This window comes from Marmota marmota, unplaced genomic scaffold (assembly GCF_001458135.2).
Source record: "Marmota marmota marmota unplaced genomic scaffold, marMar, whole genome shotgun sequence".
Taxonomy (NCBI): Eukaryota; Metazoa; Chordata; class Mammalia; order Rodentia; family Sciuridae; genus Marmota; species Marmota marmota.
The window spans coordinates 4,704,588-4,729,715 of record NW_026000130.1 but is presented as its reverse complement, the minus strand read 5'-3'; the positions used below and the strand labels follow the sequence as shown (position 1 = coordinate 4,729,715).

The following is a 25,128-nucleotide window of genomic DNA, read 5'->3' as shown; positions in this document are numbered from 1 at the left end:
GCTCTGAGCCAGAGCCTTTGGGAACTTGACGTTGATCATTTTTGCCACTTTATGTGTTGAGTGCCAGGTAATCCTAACCACTTGGAACTTTATCCAGAGAGGCACAATAAAAGCCATCCTGTGGCAAATGATTGGGACTAATAAGTAATCAATCAAAAAAAGTATTTAAAGTTGGGAGACTAAATGACTATTACATTTAGCTAAACCAATTTCTGTGCTACAAAAGTGATAATGTTCTAGATGATGTAACTGAAGTGATTTATCCTTAATGAGATAAGATAGTACGTGATTGGCTAGTAAAAGGAAATTATTCTGGATAATACCTTTGGAAAATTGATGAGAGATTTTAAAAATAAGTCACCTTTTTAGTTTAAAAAAAAAAAATCCAAAACCTGGCATTAACCTTTTGTAATTTTCCTTCCAGCCTCAGTAATTTAAATTTGCAGGTAAACTGTGCTTTCACCACAACATGTGGTAGATGTCTTTCTGAATGGCCCTTCATAGTCTAACAAATTAAACATGGATTCCTTGTTTTATTCACTGGTGATAAATGAGTGTGTGTCAAAGGCTTGAAGAGAATTGCTTTCTCATTAAATCCTGGTCTAAAATGTCTTTCAGAATGATGTTTCCTCATCTTTACCATGTAAGTTCATTATTAGAATTATCTCCTTTAGTCTTCATGTACTTGGGAGTTCTTAGTAGTTTATAAATGCCCAGTTCTGAAGTTTTAATAATATATGCTCATTTGAAGAAATGTATTGTGTTTTTGTTTTGATTTTTTTTTTTTATGAATAGAAGATAATTTGAAGGTCTAAGCCCTTGAAAAGCAAGAGGGTTAATGTTTTGTAAACAGCCAGTATGTCAAACGACCAATGTACATTTAAAGTGTAATTTTCCTTCATACTTTCTTTTTGCTTTTGTTCTTTTATCAGTTTCAGATATTTAGTGAATTTCCTTCCTCATGTACTGCAATATGATGCTACTTTCTCTGTTTTATTTGTTTTAAGGATTTATGATGACATCCCAACCAGAGGAAGCAGCTGTTTGCAGAATATCATTTTTTAAAATTAACTCTGTGTTTCTAATGTCTAGTGGCCAGCTGCCAATAGACATTACTTCTGTGCCCTTTTCGTAACCATGGCATATTTTTTAAATATTTTTTTAGTTGTAGTTGGACACAATGCTTTTAATTTATTTATTGTTATGTGGTGCTGAGGATCGAACCCAGAGCCTCGCACATGCTAGGCGTGTGCTCTACCACTGAGCTGTAACCCCAGCCCCTGGAAATGTTTTCTTCTATCCAGTCTGGTGTGGATGGCAGTGGTGTTTCAGAGCTCTGCTTCTTGACCTTCTCTGTGCCTCAGTTTCTTTATTTAGAGAATGAGGATAATTCCTAATTCATAAATGGATATAAAGATCTCCAGATAGTTCCTGCATATAATGTAAATACTCTCAAAATGTTATTGTTTGTTTTTGATATAAAAATGGACTTTCAGATCCTCCTATTACTCCTAGAAAATGTACTCCTAGTACTTTCATGAGATGGGAATGGCAGAAATGCTTTTTATTCTCAAATATTCCATTTGATTGAAGATTACTGGTGAATACCTATTAACTTTTAGTTAAGATTGTTTAATTTGGGCTGGGGCTGTGGCTCAGTGGCAGAGCGCCTGCCTGCACATGTGAGGCACTGGGTTCGATCCTCAGCACCACATGAAAATGAATAAACAAAATAAAGATATTGCATTCATCTATAACTAAAAAATATTTTTAAAAAAAGATTGTTTAATTTGGTTTGTGGGGGAAGTATTCATTTAGGAAACTTTATAGTATTATATAATTAAGCACAACTAGTATTAGTAGTTCCAGATTCCCCTCAGAATTGCTTTCTGTATTACCAAAAGTTCTGCTTAGCCCAGATTTTGGGGGGGGAAATCATTTGTTGTTGTTACAAGTTCATATTCAGGCTGTGTGTGGTGGTGTACCCCTGTCATCCCAACAACTCAGGAGGCTGAGGCAGGAGGATCACATGTTTGAGGCTATCCTCAGCAATTTAGTGAGACCCTCAGCTTTTGTAACACCCTGGCTCAAAAAAAAAAGAGGCTGGGGGTGTAGGTCAGTGGTAGAGCTCCCGTGGGTTACATCCCAGTAAGCCCCCTACCCCCACTACAAAAATGTTCAAATTCAGTACTATACTTTTCCATTAAGGCTGCCACATGTGGTTTGCTGGGGAGAGCTTAAGAATGTGAGACTCTGAGATGAAACAATTCAGGTAGGAAAACCTTTTCTTTCGAAGGGGAAAAATACTTTAATGTAAAATCAGTAACAATATATTGATATGATTCTCACTTTATTACATTTTTAATTTTTTTCAAAATAGGGAATATATTAAATAAAATAATAGGATACTCAAGTACTTTCCCCAAAGATTAATTAAACAGATGTTAATTTTTCACCATGTTTGTTTCTTCTGACTTTTGGGGGGAGGCCTTCCTTCTTCTCCAGAGGTGGTAATTTCCTCAAATATGTCCATATTTTTGTATTATTACATGTGACATTTATTTCTGTGTGTGAAACTTTAAGTATTTATTCCCATACTGAGAGTCAGTGAAATTGCTTCTTCTTTTGCCACTGTTTCCAACAGTCCTGCAACAATACTTTTGTGGAAATCATGGGGACATTTCTCTCACCCAGGCCACCTAGCAGTGGTGTTGCTGGGCTGCTTGTCACTTATGCCTGTTGCCACATTATTTGCCAAACACATTGTTAACTGCACACTGTCCTGTGAGTGGGTATGTGAGTCTCTCTTTCCTGACATTTTTGCTAGCACTCACATTTAGACTTTTACATTTTTGCCAGATTTTATACATGTAAAAATACTACCTCATTATTTTAATTTGCAGCTCCCTAATTACAAGAAAGATCAGATCTCTTTTCTTATATCTGTTTTGGGGTTTCTTCCCTGTGAGTTTTTGGCTCATATCTGGCCATTCTTTGTTAAGATTGACTGTTCACTTGCTGGGTATATGTACTGCGTATATCTTATCCTGGTTTGTAACTAGTCTTTTCACATTGCTTATTGCTAATTTGCTTATTTTTTTGAGAAAAACTCACATTACTGAATTTGGTTTTCTGTTTTTTTTCTTTAGCCTTTGTGACACAGACCTTATGTAATGAGTTCAGTGGAATTCCTTTTTCTGTTCCCTGGAAAAGTTTGAGATGATCTCTCTTATAAAACCACCTGGGCCTATTTTGGTTCTGGTATTTGGTGATTGATTAATGAGGGTAGGTGATGGGTGGAGTTACATCTCTCATTCTTTTACGATATTCAAGGTTTTTAATCTTAAGTGAGTTACATTTTCCTGATTGTCTCATGGAGGTTTTATTTATTTTTGGCATTGGATTTTAACCTAGGGGTGCTTAACCACTGATTCACATTTTTTAATCTTTTATTTAAGGACAGTCTTGGTAAGTTGCTGAGGCTGGCTTTGAATTTGCAATTCTCCTTCCTCAGCCTGTTTCATAGAGTTTTCAGATTTCTTGTCAAATGTTATTCCTTATTCATACTTCTACCATGTATATGAGATCTTTTCTAAAATATGCATTTAGGACTATAAAACTTTTATGGGCATCTGTGTTAGCTGAATTCCATGTATTTTGATATATCATATCATTCAGTTTTAACTTTTTTTTGTTATCCATTACTATTTTTTTTAAACTGTGAACTAGTGAATTTATATTTTTTTTCTAGTGTATTGGAGACTTGTTTGTATTGGAGGCTTTATTTTTGAGGGGTGGGTAATAGGGATTGAACTCAGGGGCACTCAACCACTGAGCCACATCCCTAGCCCTGTTTTGTATTTTATTTAGAGACAGGGTCTCACTGAGTTGCTAAGTGCCTTGCTGTTGCTGAGGCTGGCCTTGAACTCAGAATCCTCCTGCCTCAGCCTCCCGAGCTGCTGGGATGACAGGTGTGTGCCACAGAGCCCAGCTATTGGAGATTTTTTTGTTAATACCTTCCTATTAATTTATAATTGTTTTACATTGTACTCCAAACATACTTTCCACGATACTGACTCCTTGGTACTTTTTGAAATTTGCTTTGTGGTCTCATAATTGATCACTTAAAAAAAAGATAATGTTTTATGTTTGCTTTGAAAAAAAAAGTGTATTTTCAAATATTGGCTACAAGGTCATATTATATTAGTGTGTTTGTGTGTGTGTTGTTATTATTAGCCTCTGGGTGGATTTTTTATGTGTTCCCTCCCCTTTAGTTACTTGTTGGTGTCATTATTATTATTTTTTGGTACTGGGAATAAAACTCAGGGGCACTTAGTCATGGAGCCATATCCCCAGCCCTTTTTGGTATTTTATTTTTAGAGACAGGGTCTCCCTGAGTTGCTCAGCGCCTCATTGCTGAGGCTGGCTTTGAACTTGCGATCCTCCTGCCTCAGTCTCCCAAGCTGCTGGGATGACAGGCATGCACCACGAAGCCTAGCAAGTGTCATTATTTTTTAAAATGTGTGCTGGAGGTGGAACCCAGCTAAGCATGCTAGTCAAAGTGCCACCACATCCCCAGTGCTGAGTGTGTCTGTGTCCTGTAGCTGGATTTGATCTGATCTCGAGAGTCCTTGTGGTTTAGCTAGTGAGTTTAGCCTATTTGCATTTACCACATCATGATTTAGAGTTGGTTTTGTTTCCATCATCTTATTGTGTGCTTTCTAGTGTTCATGCTTGTTTCTCCTTTTTTCCTTTTATTTCATCTTTGTAGGATCAAAAAGGTTCTTTTATTCCTGACATCTCCCCTGCCCCTCCTCCTGCATACATTTTGGAAGTTACATGTTCTTTTTCCTTTTAGTGTTTTCCCTTAATTTTAACATGATTGTATGACTTCCAGTCATGTCAACTAGTCAGTTTTCCTGCTTTTCTTTAGAGAAGGGCCCTGAAACCTGTTGACTGGGAACACATGCCTTTCTACTTTACTTACTCTTCTGTACTTTGTCATTATAACTGCTGTTTTACATAGTTCTCTACTTGTGTTTACCATATTGACCAGTTTTTCCACCCCTCACTGTTGTTTTAGTGTCCCAGTCCTTTTTCCTGGTTTACTTTCTTGAACTTGGGAACTTCTTAGCATTTCCGACATACTTCTCTATTTCTTTGTTTTTGTCATACCTTTCAGAAGTTTGTCCACAGTCATTCAGACATCACTCAGCCCTTCTTGTCTAGAATGTTTAAAATTATGAAATATCACACATTCAATGAATGATGATTCCTGTACTTAAGATAATCATTATATACACTAGAATGAACACTACGCACACCACCACCAGCTTGAGCGTGGAACATTGCTAAGGATGCAAGTGAACTAACCATCTCGTATGGTTTTTATGGGTATGCAGTAAGAGAAACTGATAAAGCCACCCGGCTTAGGTGCTTATTTGCTATTGCTTTAAGGAAAGACATGATCTGAAGTGTGGTAGAGTGAATTCCAGTATTTGTTAAATTTTGAATGGCATCTGTTGAACACTTCAAGTGCTGGAATAGTAGCAAATGCTTTACCTTGATTGTCTTATTCAGTTTTCCCATCAACTCTTAAAGAATGAATTATTAACATACTGGTATTACAGCTGAGAAACTGAGCTTGAGAGTTGGAGTAAGTTGGCCAAAAACTCACAGCTAGAAATAGTGGAGATGTGATCCTAGCCTGGGCAGGCTGGTTCTCGGCTCTTTCTGCTTTGCTGCCTACAAATGACCCTTTTTATAACACTTGGGTTTTTTTTAAAATATTTATTTTTTAGTTGTAGTTGAACACAATATCTTTATTTTAATTTTATGTGGTGCTGAGGATAGAACCCCAGGCCTCACACTAGCTAGGCGAGCACTCTACCACTGAGCCACAATCCCAGCCCCCAACACTTGGATTTTATATAATATGATTTTCATTGATATTTCCTCTTTTTCTGATGGTGGTGTTGATGCTGGTTGGGGACTGAGTATGCTAGACAGGTGCTCTGTCCCTGAGCTACATCCCAAGCCCCTGAGTTCAGTGAGGTTTGCAAGGGAAAGGAGGAAGACGTGAAGAAACCTAGGCCTTAGGTCTGTGCAGAGGGCCATCTTTAAGTCTCAGCTTAGAAATTGCCCTTCTCAGCTGAAAACCTTCCAAAGACTGTGACACCACTCCCTCCCACAAGCCTAGTTGAATATCCTGTGTTTCTTTTTCCCTAGGTCTGTCTGCATGGACCAGGTCTTGTGCTGCACTGTAACTGGCGATTTAAATGTCTCTTTCCAGTTGGACTCCATGCTCAGCTAGGACAGGGCTTCCCTGTTCAGCTCTGTACCTCCAGAACTCAGCACAGTATCTGGCCCATAAAAGTTCATAAATAATACACATTCATTAATTCTTATGATGAAGTAATATAAATACTGTGCTAGAAGAACTAATAATCAGTGACAGTTTTTTATTGAGTTTTTATTATAGTCCGGGTACTATAATTAAATTTTTTACATATTTTACACTGATAATTGTAACACTGAGCTATCATTTACCTAAACATGTTCTCTCATTTAATCCTCACCATAATCCTGGGAGTTAAGTATCTGTTTTACAGTTGATGAACTGGAACCAAGAGAGATTTTTTTTACGAGTGCTTAAGGTCAGCCACTATTTAAGCTGTAGAGCGTGGATTTGAAACCATGTCTGTCTCACTCCAGAGCATGTGGTTTGGCACTTTAGCACATTGCTTCTCTGGAAATTTCCACAGTTAAGTTGGAGAAGTCATAGAGTTTACTGAGCTTGAAAATTCGTCAAGAAGCCTGCCCCATTGTTGACAGTTTGCTATAACAAGAGAGCAGCAACAGCAAATGGGTTTAGTTACACAGTGCAGCCATTCCTTCTGTGCACCTGCTCTTAGAGCCCATCCAGCCCCAGCATGGCATGGTGCTAACCTGTTGAAAAACAGAGCTTTTCTACACCTGTCATAACAGCAGTTGGCTTGGTAGACACCAAATTGGTCTAATAAGACTGGTTGGCTTGTTAGATTCAAATGTGTAAAATGAGAAAATAGTGGTGACTACAACCAACATTAAATATTCTTAACGAGACATGGAACTGGAGAATGGGTGAGATCTAGTTAGACTGTCTGGTTGGTATTTCTATTGGAGACAGAGATGGAGACGTTAAAATATATGCCCTTTAAGCTGGGTGTGGTGGCACACATCTAGAATACCTGTTATCTGGGAGGTTGAGGCAGGAGGATTATAAATTCAAGTCCAGTCTGGGTAACTTAGCAAGATCCTGCCTCAAAATAAAATAAAAGGGCTGGGAATCTAGCTTAGTTGAAAAGTGCTTTCTTAACATATGCAAAGTCCTAGGTTCAGTCCCTAGTTCTACCAAACAGAATACACACACACACACACATACACACACACATACACAAAATCAGCTAAAGGTTCTAAAAAACGTTTTACTTTAATGATGCCAATCAATTCTAGAATTGTTAATTTGTATATTCAAAGATATTATCCTTTTATATTAAGAGTTATATTTCACATTTTAAGTAATACCAAGGGTTTTTTTTTGCCCCCTCCAGTAGAAACATCCATAATTTACAGTTTGGCTGTTCTAGAATTATATTTTGGCAAAAAAGACTTATAAATTCTCTGTGCTATGTTTATGAGTGCAAATAAAATCCTTTTTTAGATACAAAATATAAAATCTTTTTGTTTCTAGAAATTTTAATTCTTGTAATTTGATAAATGAACTTGGTAGTAGCTGTTACTACAGGTGAAAGCTAATCCATCTCACTAGTTGGCATTGATGCATGTGAATGTCCTCACAAGTAGACAGCTGAGAGTTTTGGGTAGAAATAATAAAGAAGAAATAGGCCTGAGAAAACATAAAAGCTCTGTGGTATTGATGTTATATAAAAGGTTTGTTTCTCTCTTCTTTCAGACTGGTCGAATTGACAAATCCTACCCTACTGTGTGTGGTCACACAGGACCAGTGCTGGATATAGACTGGTGCCCGCACAACGATCAGGTCATTGCCAGTGGTTCAGAGGACTGCACAGTTATGGTAAGCTCCCAGTGTGTGTGTGTGTGTAGACAGAAAATCATAGCAGTTTTGACTATCCATTGGATTATACAAGGATTTAGCTACATTAAAACTTAACTACAGATAAGCCTTTTACAGGCCCTTACATCAACAGATTGTATTCTATTTATTTATTTATTTTTTGGTGGGTGTGTGTGTGTGTATTTGAATGTATACGTATACAAGATTATTGACAGTTGACATCTGACTACAGGAAAATTTTGTGAACAGTAAAATGACTTTTACAAAAATATTTTTTAGTTGTTGATGTACCTTTATTTTTTATTTATTTGTATGTGGTACTGAGGATTGAATGCTAGGCAAGTGCTCTGCCACTGAGCCACAACCTCAGCCCCAGTAAAATGATTTTTTGAAGATTCTGTGAATGATGGGCTGGGGATGTGGCTCAAGCAGTATAGCGCTCGCCTGGCATGCGTTCGGCCTGGGTTCAATCCTCAGCACCACATACAAACGAAGATGTTGTGTCTGCCGAAAACTGAAAAATAAATATTAAAAAATTCTCTCTCTCTCTAAAAAAAAAAAGAAAAAAAAAAGATTCTGTGAATGCCTTTTGACTATATGACACCGCCCGCACCCCGCAAAAAAAAAAAAAAAAAAAAAAAAAAAAAAAACTGCTTGCACAAACTTGTGGGTTACAGTGCAGTAAGATGCCAAGGTTATGCAGATAAAATGGGATATGTAACAGTTATTGAGAGATGGTAAGAATTTTAGTAAGTGCTTTCTCCGAGCTGATGTCAGAAGGAAGGTGTTTTCTGTGCGGTGGACCCGCTTTAAATAAGTCTTTTTCATGAAGATACACAAATAGGTAAAAAACAAAAAATAAAAAAAAAACTTAAAAGGTATTTACATTCCTTCATTTGGATTCCCAAACTAGGTTATATATCAAGCCAGACTTGGGGATTTTGTTTTGTTGAGGCAGGTTCTTACTGTTTTGTCCAGGCTGGCCCAGAACTTCTGGGGTCAAGCAGTCCTTTTGCCTGAGCCCCCCGAATAGCTGGGACTGTGGGCGTGTACCTCTATGCCTGTCTCAAGGGTACTGTTTAACGAAAACCTTCCTGTTCTTGATTAAATATGATGATAGGCTTGGATCAGTTTTCAATACCCAAAATATGTTGAAAAGTTTAGACATAAGTATGAGAGGGAGCACAGCTGCCCTTGACATAAATGAAGCTCAATCCTCGCTAATTTGTAAAGGGTATTAACAAGTGTCAGGTGACGAGCTCAAAGAGCCACACTACTATGTTTTCCTCTGTTGTTTGTAGACTGAAACATTGTTTGGAATGCTTCATTAATTAAAATTATTTTGCATAAACAAATCAATTCCTGAACTGTTTTTTAAACATCTGCCTACTTTTCCTTGTGGGCTTTTGGCTGAGGATGATTCCTCCTGTGATATAATTTTGGCAGCTAAAGCATATTAAAGAAATATGCTGCTGTTAAAAAGAATTTTTCTGTTTGATATGCCTTGCTTAAGCTCATCATTTTAATGGCTTCAGCCGTTTTTTGCTAAGGGAAAAGAACATCATTTAGAACTGATGCCAAAGCACTGTAAATTAGTCTTGCCAGTTTAAAAAACTTGATATGTAGTCTTAAGTCTTTATCTTAATCTATAGGTTCCTCCTCCACCCTTTTCCTTACCACATATTGTAGGGAAGAACTCTGACCTTTGACCCATGCTGTTCAGCTGTCTGGATTTTGCAGATTACATGGTATCTCCCACCATATTCTTCTGTCTGAATTTCCTGCAGTTTGACAGCTGGATCCTCAAGTATGGTCAGATGCACATTCAGTCTCTTGGGTTAGTGTCAGGTTCTTCCATCAGGAAGCACATGATGTGTAGTTTTCATTCTTTTTGATTTGTATGGCTGTTGGTGTTTAATGCAGTAATCCATCAGGGGGGTCACAAAATAGTGATATTCAATTTTTTCATTTTATTTTTAGTTTTTAACTGATAAGAGAAATGCTTGATTATCTCCTTTAATTTACCTAGTTTTCAAGATAACAATTTGTTCTGTCATTCTCAGAAGGTGACCAATTAGTGTTGTGGGGTTTTTTTTTGTTTGTTTTTTTAAATATTCTTCATTTGGACTCATGGATTTGTCAATTTTTCTCTAAATTTTTTTTTCTTCATTTCTTTTAGACTTTTGTGGGGGTTACTTATTTAGTTAATTTTTTGTTTTTATCTTTTATTTGTTTTCTGGAGAATGTTATTTTTATGTTGTGTTCATTTAACCCAGGTTGGTGGCAAGTTCTGTAGCCTTTGCCTTTCCTAGCAAAGTTTGGATCAGGAACATGCCCCGCCCCGCCCCTGCCCCAGTGATGATGGACCTCAAGTATTCCATGTAATTGGTCCTAATAATTTCCACAGGCTTAGCCAGGGCTCCTTTTTCTTCCAAATTGACTTGCATGAAGGCAACAATGGCCCAGGCCTTACTGCAGATTGCAAGTACCAGTGAGGCCTTCCTCTTGATGGTGTAGTTGGGAGACACCCTTCTTATGACACAGGGTGGGCAGGAAGATAACCAGTTCAATGGGACCCACATTGTGTGTAGGCACTACTAGCTGAGCCTTGCTCTCCACCAAGGAGAGTGACACTATGAATCCCTCAAGGACAGGTGGTCCTTTTTGCAGGCAGCTTTCTTCTCAACAAATGTCAGGTAACGAGCTCAAAAAGCCACACTACTTACATAGTCCTAGCCCGGGCCAGGTCTCTGTTTCTTCTCTTACTTTGTTTCTCATCCACAGCTGAGGGCCACCTGAAGCACTGGGTAACTTTTAGGCAGACTAAGACCTGGGTGAACTGGTGAGTCACAAGAGGCACTTTCAGTTGTTGATGGGAGAATAGTCCTTTGCCACTGCAGCCAGATATAGTAGGGACAGTTTTCAAAATGCCAAGGTCCCTTTTGGGCTAATGTCTTATCCAGTGCAGAATTCATAGACCTTTGCTCAAGCAGGGGATTTGCCACCTTGGCCTGCTTCTTCCCCACCCCCCGCCCCCCAACCCCAGGCGGGGCCACCTTCTTCCCCTTGGCCTTCTTTCCTTTCAGCATCTTGGACAGCCAGGGGAGAGGGCTACTTTTTATTTCTTTAAGGTTCATTATTTGTTGGGTGTGTTTGTTCTTATGTTCTTTCTTGGCTAATCTTCATTTCTAAAAGTGATTTTACTTTAATTTCTAATTTTTTCTTGATTTATTGAGTTTTAAGTTCTGATTAATTTTTCATGTCTTAAATTGTTTTCTTCGTGTGTTTTATCTCATTTTGAAATAGTATCATAGTTATCTCTTATTATTGAACGTGTTTGTTTAGCATGCTTTTATTATCTGCAGGGATGTTATTCTGTCCTTAATTCTTTAAAAGTCATTTTGTGGTTCAGTTTTATTTTTCCTTCTTACTTTTGTATGATTTTAAGAATTTATCTTTGTGTGAACTTTCCCAGCCTTTTCCGACTTGGCTGAGATAGTTGTCCTAACTTCACAGCATATCTTCAGATAGTGTTCACAAACATGGCAGCTTGCTTTTCTAAGGTTTTTCTGGCTTGTTTTTCTTTGGCCTTTCTCATTTCTTTTGCTCCTGTGAATGCTGCTTGCTCTAATTTGATCCTTTCCCTGGGCTTCTCCTTAGTGTACGTGGTGCTTGTCCTGGAAGGACATCTGGTCAGTTTCAGGAATCCTGGGTCTAGAGTATCCTTCAGACTTTTTTATTGAGGGCTCCTGTGATCACTGCTGTTGGAAAGGGCAAGACCCCTCCCAGTTTCCAGTGCCCCACTGGTGGTCCCTCTGCACACCCAAGGCTGATAGCAGGCAGGTCACATGGCTGTTGGTGATTTGCCTCCACACACTTGTGTTTTGGGTCTGCACCAAATTTTGGTATCTGTTCTGTGTTTTCATGGAGAGACTTGGAAAATCTGAAAATCCTACTGCCATTGAGGCCAGCGTCTTCCCAGAATCCTCTCATGTTGCCCCTTTATCAGTGTTGCTGGAGTGAACATTCTGTACATTAAAAAATGCTTTGGGATAAATCTTCCAAAAAATTTTAAACCCTTTAATATGGAACTGATATTTACAGCACTCTTTAATGACTAATGACTCCCAAATCATATGTTGTTATTGGGGTAATTGAAGCCTTTAAAACTGATCAACTGAAATGAAATTTTAAAGAAATGTTTGATCTCCTGTTCTACCTGTTTCTTTCTTTTTTTTTTTTTTTAAAGAGAGAGAGAATTTTTTAATATTTATTTTTTAGTTCTTGGCGGACACAACATCTTTGTTTGTATGTGGTGCTGAGGATCAAACCCGGGCCACACGCATGCCAGGCGAGCGCGCTACCGCTTGAGCCACATCCCCAGCCCTCTACCTGTTTCTTAATACCTAATTTTCCACTTTGCTCTCCTACAGGTAAAAGAATACTGTATGATAGATCAAATGGTTTCCTATGATACCTTTTTTTTTTTTTAATAGAAAAACTCTCAGGAGTTTCTTAAGTGTAGGCTGTTGATAGTAGTTCAAAAGCTACAGATGGTAGATAGTATAACACAGTCTTATTCCAGTTGATGAAGGGTACCAAGAAGAGCCACACACTAGGAGTTCTGGGCTCAGGCAGGTTCCTTAAACACTCAGCCCCAGATGCCTTATGTATAAAATGGAGATATAGTAATAATAAGATCAAAAGGAAGCTATAAATGAATAATGATTTTTTTTAATGATTTTTTTTAATAATGAGTTTTAATGTGTACCTATAGTGGATTCATGGCAGCAAGATCGCCTTTAACACATATTTGGTATCTTTTAAAGATGGCTTCTTTAAGTAGCCTCAAAGCAATTTTTTCCCTCAAAGCAAATTAATTATATTGACACAGTTTAATTTTTATGTATTTTTTTTTTTTTTTTTTTTTTTTTAAAGACAGACTCTTGCCAAGATGTTGAGGCTGACCTCAAATTTGTGACCCTCCTTGTATTAGCCTCCTGAGTAGCTGGGATTATAGGCGTGTGCCGCTGTGCCTGGCCAGAAGCCACACTTTGCTCCTAAGTTATTCAAATTTTTGGATTATGAGTTCTTTTTCTTTGACAACGTCTTCGCATGGAGCTTTTGAGATTTTGGCCTCTAAGTATTTTAATGGGAGAAATTTTAGCTCCAAGAAAATGACAGTACTTTTAACAATACAAAGAGCAGCTAAGTTTTGTTTAGTCAATATTGTTGATTACCCGTATCTCCAGGGTAATAATCAAACATAAATGCATAAAGTGACAGATTCAGACAACAGGGTTGCATGATTGTTTCTTTCAGAATCTGGGAGATGGAAAGATCTTTACAAGCCATGAGTTTGAACTGTCTCTCCATGTCCTTAAGGGTCCCAAATTATTAAATTTAAATGGACACTTTTCCCTTTCTTCCAAGTTTTTCTTATTCTCTTACAGAATCGACAAAAATAAACTCCCTGTCTTGTTTTTGCTTCTGTTGTGTATCACCCACATAAACGCTATGCCATCAATTGGTCAGGGCTTTCTAATAGTTCCATTTTGTGCAGATTGCATCTGGGCCATTTACCTGTAGAAGTTACAGCCTTGGAAGATTAGAACCCAGCACGTTGTTGGTTTCCCCAAATCCGGTGTTGATGTCCATGCTGTGAGTCCATCTGGAAGTGTCCCATGCCCTCCACATGGCCCCATAGGGCTGCTGGGCAAGTGTTTTCTGTCAGGGGTTGTGCTGCTCTGCTGCTGCTACCAAGTCTGTGTGCCTCTTCCTGTCTCTTAAGGTTATGTCTTCTTTATTTTCCCTTTGGAATTGATTTCCTTAACTTAAAAAAAAAAAATAGGGCCCTTTGATGGAATGGCCCTCCTTATGGCAGTGACTATAGTGCTTAGCCCAGTAGCAAGTCCCTGATGGGTAATTAAAATAGGAAAGTAGTGTCTGGAAATGTTTTGTGTGTGCTTTAAATTTGAGCTATGTTTGGAAAATAAAACCATTAAACTAATTGTACTTTACTACTTGAGAAAAGCCCAAGTTTCTTAATGTTCCTCTTCTTTCTTGCTGGATCTGTTCTGAGCTGTCCTTTTGCCATGTGCAGAGTTTCACGTGTGAAAATGATGCCAGTGACACAGTCGTTCCTAACATGTGCCTGCAGTATTTTTCCCCCAGAGTCTGGATGGGTTTTCAATGATTGATTCACTTTTTCATCTGGAAACCCTTGAGATTGATTATGTATATATATATATATTTTTTTTTCCAAAACAAAATAAAATATTGTCATAGTAATGTGTTGTCCAAATAGAAAATTCCAGAAACACACAGCATTATTTATTTTTGAAGTGGGAGGGGTAGTCATTGTCACTCCCCCTAGGCTGAGATGCCCACTCTGGGCATCTGTTTTCTTCCTTACTCACAGCATGGTGTTGAGAAAGCTGATTGGTTTTAGAGTCCCATTCTATAGCCAGGGAGCAGAAAAAAGCCTGTGGGTGACAGAAATCAGATCTTTCCCTACTGTGCTAATTGTCTTATGCTTAACTAGAGCCTTCACATGTATGATATCTTGAATGTAAATTAGCATTAGTTGAGTACAGTGTTGAATTAATTGGAAGACAATACTCATTCCAAGAAATCTTGATGTTCAAACCTAAAAATATATATGGGGTCATAGTGGACACAACAACCACATGAAGACTGATCATGAACATAAAGTAGACTCTTCTTTTGCTAGGTGGTGTTCAGGTTTTATGTGCATAATGGTATTGAATCATTGTATTGGACAGTTAAGGCAGGAATATGAGATGTTTTATAACTTAGGAAACACAGGCCCAGAACATGGCAGTTCTATCAAAGGTCATGCAGCTGAGAAGGGACATATCCAGAACCTGATCTTTCTAGCTTCAAAGCCTGTGCTCCTTCTTATTATTGGTATTTTCCATTAGGCTAGTGTTACACTAAATGTTTAGCTCGTTTGACCCTCCAGTAACTCCTCCGTAAGCATAGCTGGTGCAGTCCCCAGTATCAAATAAGGAGATTGAGGCTCCCAGAAGTGAAATCCCTTTTAATGCTAACATGGCCAATCAGTGTCTCAGTCTGATAGAAGCTGGGGTCTTCTGACACCCAGGCCAGTGTCCTATGAAAAGACTGGACTTATACCCAGTGTCATTTCTGATCTTTGTTGTCTCTGAGCTGCAGGAGGCCAGACCTTCAGTCCAAATTGGTAGGCCCCCTTACCAGAAAGGAGCAGGCCACCCTAAAAAGATTAGAGAGCCACGTTACAGCTGGCCTGTGAGTAGGGCTTGTGGCCTCAGCCAGGGGATGTGAGTGCCCAGTGTGGACAGACTCAGAGCTCCTTCCCGCAGCCTCCGGTGGAGAGCAGCATTTACCAGCAGACCCCAGGGTTCTGTTGTCTTTCCATTTTGTTTCCCAGAGTGTCCGAGTCACTTCCTCCTCCTGCTGTCAGTTCCTGTGCCTGTGGCATTACCTTTTGACCCCAGTGCCTCTTCCCTGCCGTCCCTCAGCCAGCCTCTTTGAGACATTGTTCAGATGCTGCACACACTTTTTAGAAAATTGTTTTATGCATCTGTGCTGTTTTATTTTGAAATTGGGTACTTGATTTTCTGTTTTCATTTCCTTTTATTTAACTCCTTTCCATTCTTAGGGGTCGTCTCCTCAGAGAACCTCCCTGGGTAGACCAGGCTTGGTTAGCAAGAAATTAACTGGTGACACTTGCATTTTCATTCAGCACTCAGCTTATGCAAAAGTCGGCACAATTTGGTTGTACTGTACGATTTGGTTGCACTGTATGGTCTCCTGGTGACTAATACAGGAATGACAATAGCTAGGGCTTCCTGGGTGTCTGCCTTAGGCCGGGCATTATTCTCCATGTGTTAAATACACGTTACCAACTTAGTCCTTCAACCACCCCACTGAGGGCCAAGTTCATTATTATCCCATTTTCTGTAGATGAGGAAACAAAGCAAGAAAGGTTAGGTGAGTGTCGCCAAGGTCTCAACCCTGGAATGTGGCAGAATGGATTCTCACTGTCAGTTTGGCTTGAGCCCATCTTAGCTAGTGCTCTATGCTCGCCTCCATTTGGGAAGCATTATTGGGGCACTGGGCTCTGTTCCAAAGGCTTTATTGGCCCTTTAATCCCCACAGCAGCCCTAGCAGGTGCAGGGACTGATGTTACAATTGTGTTGTTCGCCCAGTCCTGGTCGATGCCTAAACGAGGGCTCACCCAGCTCCAGAACCTGTCCTCTAGCTTTTATGTCACACCATTTGCATTTGCTGTTTTTACTTTTCAGTCCAATGAAACCCTTCTGTTTTCTGCTAGATCATTAACTCCCCTTAAAGTAGGGCCCATATTCAGTCACCTGGGACCAGACCTGCATTGTAGTGGCTCCTCAGTAGCTGTGTTGCATGAGCATGTAGTCAAGGTAGTACAGTGGGTTATTGCCTGTATTAAATGCAGAAATCCAGGAGGGACCATTAAATTGACTGAAAGTGAGTTAATAAAAGAACACTGTTTCTTCATTTAAAAATTCATGTGTTTTGCTTCATCAAAATTTCCTCAGTTCAAGCAAGAGGTGGATAAAGGAGAAACTAGAGAAAGGAAAAGATAAAAAAAAGCCCTGTTAGGATCTCTGTTTCTTCCCTCATACTTAAGGATGGAAATGCTAATAACCAAAGTCTCCTATCACTTCAGCCCTCATTAGGGAGTTAGAAAATGCAGTACTTAGTTCATGGTCAGAGCTGGGCAGAGGAGGTTTTGCAGTCTTTGAAAGATTCCTAGCAGTCCATGATTAGGCTGCCATCTGCAGGTGGTGGGTGGTATTACCACTCTTTCAAAACCGGGGTCAAATTGGACTTTAAAAATGCATTTCCTGTTGAATTACTAATTGTTTCTCTGTTGACTTTATGCTTTGATTGGATCAATAGCCATTGTTTTCTATTGGTTCTGTTCAAAATTTTATTCAAAAATTTGAGTAGCCAAATTTAATTTGGAGCTCTTTGGTTATTCATAAAACCTTTGAATAAAAGTAACATGTCAGGCTGGACATGGTTGTGCATGCCCTGAATCCCACTGGCTCGGGAGGCTGAGACAAAAGGATCGCAAATTAAAAGACAGCCTTAGCAACTTAGCAAGGACCTAAGCAACTCAGTGAGACCAGTGTCTAATAAAATACAAAAAGGGCTTGGGATGTGGCTCAGTGGTTGAGCACCCCTGGTTAAAAGAAAAAAAAAAAAATCAGGATGAAAGCAAATGTCATGCTGAAGGGGAAGCAGTTAGTCGCCCACAGTCTTCCAGGAGTGAGAGGAGCATAGTTTAAAGTCTGCCCAGCAGGAAAGGCTGGGGTCTGGGTGAGGGAGAGGTAGGTTGTGCTTTTGCTTTCTGTGTTTGTTCACACCTGCCATCTGTAAAATTTGAATGATGGGGGTTCTGGAGCAATCAGGTGACATTTAGGCTTGGGCCCTCAGAAGGCAGGTTTATTTTGCAATGATTTGCGTAAGAGGTTATATTTTAGACTGAGTAGAATTTAGCTGTAATAATGAATGAATCACTCAACTTAGAATCTTTTCCCACCCTTCGGGATGGCGAACTTTGTTCTCATCTTTTGCAGGACAATGGAAAAGAGTTGAACCTTAAACATTCATCTAATCCACATCTGCACTCTACTAAGCAATGGAAAACTAACAGTTTTTCATCTCATTCTTAAAAATCCCAACAAGGGGAAATTATGTTTCTCAGTTGTTCCACTGTTGAGTATGATTCTCACTGGCAGGTTCTGAGTTTTTCATGAACTAGTTCCTTAAAATCTTTTTTAGGAATTACTTATTTTAATCTTCATATATAAGAAGATAATTATTTTAAACATCAGCCTTTTCACAAACTTAAATATTTAATTTAATCTGTTCTTCAAGAATTTTCAATGCTACTCAACTCACTTATAACTGGGTCCTTCCCATCTTAGAGGATATTTCCGCTTCTTAACCTTTAAAACCACAGTGCTCCATTGTTAAAGTCTCTTATTCCTTCCACTTTGATACTCTCCCTGTTACCTTCTCCCCCTGCTGCTTGGGCACATCACTAGGTAAGATGTGGGGATCTTCTGTGTGTCTTCACCAGTCAAGAGGACGAAAACGGCAACAACAACGGCCTTACTTATTTACGCAGAACTCACCAGTTTAGTGTACAATTCAATGATTTTTAGGAAATTCACAGGAATTTCCTAAAGTGGTCTTCCACTGTATATATGATTTTTAGGAAATAAAAATCACCACAATTTTAGAATATTTTCAAAAAGAAGCCCTATATCTTCAGTTATCACCTCTCATTCGTCTTCCCCAACACAAAGCCACCACTGATCTATTTCCTGTCTCTTTCTGGTTTGCTCTTCCAGACATTTTGCATACTGAAATGCTATCATATGTGACCTTCTGTGTCTGAATTCTTCCACTTAGCATGTTTTCCAGGTTCATGCATGTTGTAGCATTTATCAGAGCCTTATTCTTATTTGTGGCCAATTGGTTTTCCATTGTGTGTATCTCACATTTTGTTTGGCCATTTAGCAGTGGATGGACACTTGGGATGTTTCTACTTTTTGGCTATTATGAATAGTAGTGTGTGGGAGTAGAATTACAGGGCCTCAGTGGGACTCAGGCGACAGGAAGATGGCAAGTTGAGGCCAGCCTCAGCAACTTAGCAAGGCACTAAGCAACTCAGTGAGAACTTGTCTCAAAATGAAAAATAAAAAGGGCCGGGGGGTAGGGAGGGAGAGCATGGAAGGATTAGATGAATTCTAGATAGGGAAGTGGGGTAGGAAGGAAAGGGAGGGGGCAGGGGATAACTCCATGTGTATCATTCAAGGGACTGTCAGATTGTTTCCCAAAGTGTCTGTGCCATCTAACATTTCCACCAACAGTGTAGGAAGGCTCTGGTTTCTCTGCATTTTTGCCAACACTTGTTATGTCTTTTTTTTATTCTAGCCATCTTAGCGGGTACATGTGAAGTGATATCTGAGGCTTTGATTTGCACTGCGCTGTGGCTAATAATGTCAAACATCTTTTCACGTGCCTTTGGACCCTTATACTTTAAAATGTCTATTTGGTTTCCTGGCCCATTTTTTTCCTAAGAAGTATTTAATAACAGCATTTGCAGTTTTAAATAATTGATGTTCATTATGGAGGCTGGTCCAGTGCCACATTGCCTCAAAATTCAGTATTTTTTATTAGTTTTAGAAACCTCAAACATTAAACATTTTGAGGCTTTTTGGTCCTTGCCCATTTTTAAATTGTACTATTTGTCTTTATGTTAAGTTTTAAGAGTTCTTATTATACTCTAGATACAAGCCTCTTATCAGCTGTATGATTTGCAAATTATTTTCTCCTATTCTGTGGGTGGTCTTTTTACTTCCTTTATCTTTTGAAACAGATTTTTAATTTTGATGAAGTCCAGTTTTCTTTTTCTTTGGCTAGATTTGCTTTCTGTAGAATATGTTATAAATTATTTCATTTTCCCAATAGAAAATATGTTTTAAAAATTGCACCATTACCTCAGAAGCACAGACGTAGAAGGTTTTTATTCATCCCTGCCATGCTTTTATGAATGCTTCTACCATTTTCTATTTCATTTCAAATTTTTTTACACGTTTCTAACTGGAGAGTTAGAACTTAACAAAAAAATTTTTAAATCCCACCTAATATTATATAAAAGAGGAGGGGTAATGTTTTATAGGACTTATATTCTGATCTCACATGTCATACTACATTTTTTAAATAACTGTACACAGTCATTTCTGAAAAGTGGCCTTTCAAGGCCTTTCACCCAGATGTCATCGAGTGCTCCAGTTAGACAGCAAGTCTTCAAATCAGATTGTCACAGTAAACATGATAATAACAGGTGATGAATTTCATATGGATCATCTTCCTTCCTTTTCCAACAGGTATGGCAGATCCCGGAAAACGGACTTACCCTCTCCCTGACTGAACCTGTGGTGATTTTAGAAGGCCACTCGAAGAGAGTCGGCATCGTGGCCTGGCATCCGACAGCCCGCAACGTGCTCCTCAGTGCAGGTAGGTGCTCAGCAGTGCTTCCCCGACGCTGGCCCGTCCTTCACACAGCCCTGAGGTGGAGGGAGCAACAGGTGTGTTTTGAGTGTGTGCTGCGTACAGTGTTGAAGCAGAGCAGTAGTGAACCATGGTGAGGTGCACGTACAAAAGTTAGTTTATGGGGCTGGGCTCAGCGGAAGAGCGCTCGCCTAGCATGTGCGAGGCCCTGGATTCGATCCTCAGCACCACGTAAGAATGAATAAATAAACAAATAAATAAATAAAATAAAGATATTTTTAAAATGTAAGCATAATATATATTTAAAAATTAAACACACAGAGATGGCTTTGTACACTTCACACATGACCTCTTTTTGCAGTTAATGGTACACCTCACTCCTGTCTGTATCATTAAATGTTCTCCCTATAATATTTTTAACGACTCTCCGCAACAGTCCATTGTCTGTCTGTTTAGTCAGCTCCCTATTCCTGAACAGTGATGGTCTGACTTCTCACCGTTGCACAGCACTGCAGAGCGCCCATGTCTTGGTCTTAGTGTGCTTACTGGTTTCTCACTTGAGTGTTTCCCAAGTTTGATTTGCAGAAATTTTTTTCCTTTTGCTCAGAATCTGAGATTTTAAAATTTTCTTCATAAAAGAAATACAGAGGGCATTAGGGAGCTTTTGGATAGAAATGTTCTAACCTGATTGTGGTAGAAGCTGCATGATTATATATACTGATTGAAACAGTCTTAAGTATGCTTAAATAGGTGCATTATATTATATGTAAATTATACTTTAATAATACTGGTTTCTTGAAAAACAAAATACTAATGTTAGTGGCAGAATTTTTAAAAATCTTTCCCCTTACCAGTAAAAAAGAGAGAGGCAGTTTCGTTTTTAACTGGGGGCAGAGGATGTTTATGATTTTTGATCAATTAAGTAAATTGAATGCCAGGAACCTTCTGAAACCAAGAACCACTTTTCAATAAAAGACACCAGGGTTGGGGATATAGCTCAGGCCCTGCGTTCAATCCCCAGCACCACCAAAAACACAACAAAAAAACTCTGTGTAGGATAGTTTTTTTTAATAAGCACTGGTTGACTGTACTTGGGAACTTTCCCAATGATTTACACAGAACCTCTGTCTGATAAAAGGAAAATGTCCTGGAGGTAGAATTCCATCAGAGAAATCCTGCTGCCCTTCTCATTGAGGTCACAAATAGGGTGTCATCAGCAGACTGCTCCTGGTTCTCCTTTTTACAAGTGAAGGGCAAGGTTTGACTGGAGCGTTTTGCGTATTTTAAGACTATGAGATCCATCTGCAGTGGCTGTTTGCCTGTGAAAGCAAGGCAGAGAGAGTGTCGGCTCTCCATCCCAGAATGTAGCTCCAACTTTTTATACTTTTGTGCAGATTTTTTCCCTTAAATTCCCTACTTCTACCAATTAGGTAACTTAGGTATCATAGGTGTTAGTGACTAGCTTTTCTAAATCACTTTTAAAATTGCTTTATTGGCAAGAATTCACTTTAGGGTGTTCTTTCTCTGTTTTATCTTTGAACTGATGTTCTAAGTATTCTTCCTTGCCGACAGCACTGGAGAGTGAGTTCAGGGATATTTCACCACTGAGCTACATCCTCAGTGCCCCCCCACCTTTAAAATATTTTTTTTTAGTTGTAGATGGACACAATAGCTTTAACTAATTAATTAATTTATTAATTAATTTATTTATTTATTATGTGGTGCTGAGGACTGAACCCAGTGCCTCACGCATGCGAGGCAAGCGCTCAACCACTGAGCTACAACCCCAGCCTCTTCCCAGTCCCTTTTTAATTTTTTGAGATAGGGTTTTGCTAAGTTGCTGAGGCTGACCTCAAACTTGTGATGCCTGGGATTACAGGCTTATGCCAACCTGCCCAGCTGATGCCCAGCTTTAAAAGAGATTGGGACAAGATCCTTTAATGATTTTATTTCTATTGTATGCTCCTTTTTTCTTTGTCACTTTTGGTCTTGGATTTCCAGTAAGTAGAGCCCCTTATCCTCACCTGCCTTTCCATGCATTTATTTCCTTATATTCTTCTGGCTTTCCTGTACAGGTTTCTAATCTTTGAGGTGCTTGGTTTTGCTTGTTTCAGGCTGTGACAATGCCATCATCATCTGGAATGTGGGGACAGGGGAAGCCCTTATAAACTTGGACGATATGCATTCAGACATGATCTATAATGTGAGCTGGAACCGGAACGGCAGTCTGATCTGCACAGCTTCCAAAGACAAGAAAGTGCGAGTGATCGATCCCAGGAAACAAGAGCTTGTTGCTGTGAGTATGTGAGGGCAAAACCCAGGGGCTGTGGACTTCAGTGTCTGTGGGCTCCTTGCTTTTAAGGCAGAAGAACCACTGGCTGGTGGCCCTGGGAGTGCAGACACAGTGATGAGGGAGCAGAGGCGTGTCCAGGTGTGTCCACATGCAGCCTTTACTCAACTCACCTCTCTCCCTAGGTGGCCATTTTTCATGAAGAGTCAGTTTTTCTCGGTTCACTAGTGTCCTTAAGCACTCACAGGTCTGGCTCAGCTAAACCAGACTACATGCCTGGTCTTGGGGCTCAGTGCTGACGGTTGATTAGTTGATTCTGCTCCCTGTTCCAGAAATGATTGTTACAGAGCCTTACAGAACTGCAGCAGGTTCTCATAAGGTCAGTATGTTAGATTCTACTCCCTAGTTTGGGGAGCAAAATTGACAAAAGGTAGACATTTGGATCTTTAGTCAGACTTGCAGTGCCAAATATTGAATACAGAACACCTGATTTCACCCATGCTCTGAGGCCCTTCCTGAGATATGTTTGGTGTTGGTAGTGTTACATCTGAAGGGTACTGTGACAGTTGTGGCTAGTGCTTACTGAGCACTGGGGACTTCCCATCCCCATGCAGCCTTTATCTATCCAGAATCTTCCTCGGGTGGATATGAGGGCACTGTGGTGGTAAACACCTGTAATCCCAGTGGCTTAAGAGGCTGAGGCAGGAGGATCCCAAGTTCCAGGCCAGCCTTAGCAACTTAGCAAGACCCTGTCTCAAAACATAAATAAATAAATAAATAAATAAATAAATAAATAAATAAATAAATAGGTCTGGGGGATATGGCTCAGTGGTTAGATGCCCCTGGGTTCAATCCCTGGTTCTTTAAAAAAGAAAGAAAGAAAGTAGAAACAAAGGGGTTAATTAGACTCGACTTCTTGATGTCTGGTGCTGGTAGAAATCAGAGCCTACACCCAGCATTCAAGTTATAACTGTCTTGAAAAACAAGGCATTGGCAGAGTCCTTCTATGTCCTGTGTCTGCAGTGTGTGGACCTGGGTTGGCAGCAGGATGTGGTGGAAGGAGTGAGGTTTTTTGAGTCAGATCCTGGAGCTCTTGCTTGTTAGCTAGCTGGGGGACTTTGACTGGTCACTAGTGCTGCTCTGATTCCTCACCTGGGGTCATGGTCGACATCAAGAGAGTGTGGGTGACAGGTGGGGTGAGGGAGGGTCAATATGTGGTTTTCCCACCTTTCCTTCTTGCAGTTTGAATGTGCATAATGTGCCTCTTGCTCTCACTCCCAGGAGAAGGAGAAGGCCCACGAGGGAGCCAGGCCCATGAGAGCCATCTTCCTGGCTGACGGCAACGTCTTTACCACTGGGTTCAGTCGCATGAGTGAGCGGCAGCTGGCACTCTGGAATCCTGTAGGTTCCCTCCTCACCTCCCGTGTGCTTCACAGAGCATTCTCTCTGTTGGGGCTCTGGGTTGTTAAGTGTATGAATATAGGATTCTTAGTGTGGTGTTCTGAACTCCTGCTTGTTGTCAGTTGGACGTCAAGTCCCTGTCCTCACTGGAGATAGACAGTGAATATATTTCAAAAATGTGTTCTTGTTACTCCCAGGGAGCCTTATGCTGACTAGATTTTTAAAAAAGAATGTGCAAAGAATCCAATGTTTTAGATTTAGGAAATCAATTCTACACTTATTTATATCATCAAAATAGTCATTCTTGGGAAAGCATTCATAACTAGTGGAAGTGGGAAGAAACCCTGAACTAGAGACAGTTACAATGTTCTCTATGTCTTCTAACTTTTTGAAAGTTTGTATATGTATTTATTTTATAATAAGGAAAAAGTACTTTTAAAAAAAGAAATGGGCTCAGAAGAAAAGGGCTGTCAATCTTTGTCATGGAGTCACACATTTATGTTGTCAAATTCATATAATTTTCAGTGAGGTTTGATCCCTCCTGGTGTTTATGTGAATGAAATTTATATGTGCATTGTTCAAGCTTTATGTTATTCTTGGAAAATGGCTCACTTAATTGAAGAATGTCTAATAAGCTATAAAATTTGTCTTGTAAAAATGTAGAGACATATACATATGTTTTATTTTCAGAAAAACATGCAGGAACCAATTGCTCTTCATGAAATGGACACTAGCAATGGAGTTTTGCTGCCTTTCTATGATCCTGACACCAGTATCATTTACTTATGTGGAAAGGTAAACTGATTTCAATATTAAATTGAAAAGTATATTCCGTACCCCCCACCCTTTGTTTTTTTTAAGTGCTAAGGATCAAACACAGGGCCTCACATGTGCTAGGCAGGCACTTTACACCCAATGAATTCCCAGCCCCATCATTTAAGGTTTCTGAGTTGTCTACTTTGTGTGTCTTACGCTGAGATAAGGTCTCTAGACCACTGTTTGTCACTTGTGAATTGTGTAGTGATAACATACTCTGTTCAGTGCTTTTGACTAACACAGGGTTTGGGCTAGAGTTTTGGGATGGCTGCTGTTGGGGAATCTTCACTACAGGCCTCCAGTGAAAAAGAGATGATGCGCCTGGACAGGTGTAGTTCACTGGTCACCTAGAGTGTGCAAGGCCCTGGGTTCTATCCCAAGCAGCACAAGACATAAGCAGCACAAGACATAAAAGAGGACACACTGGTGTTCTGTTTTCACCGACTACTTCTGCACAACGGGTGATTTTGGA

The 25,128-nt window shown here is 39.5% G+C and overlaps 1 protein-coding gene across 4 annotated transcripts in view; it reads left to right on the top strand.

Annotated features, from left to right (window-relative positions):
• Coro1c (coronin 1C) overlaps positions 1-25,128 on the top strand; it is a 77,684-nt gene that overhangs the window by 44,760 nt on the left and 7,796 nt on the right. For all 4 annotated transcript variants that reach the window (XM_048784990.1, XM_015500250.2, XM_048784989.1 and 1 more), the window contains exons 3-7: positions 7,955-8,077; positions 20,026-20,155; positions 22,264-22,445; positions 23,721-23,840; positions 24,531-24,635. In XM_048784990.1, coding sequence (XP_048640947.1) covers positions 7,955-8,077; positions 20,026-20,155; positions 22,264-22,445; positions 23,721-23,840; positions 24,531-24,635 — 660 coding nt within the window. The remainder of the gene's footprint in view (positions 1-7,954; positions 8,078-20,025; positions 20,156-22,263; positions 22,446-23,720; positions 23,841-24,530; positions 24,636-25,128) is intronic.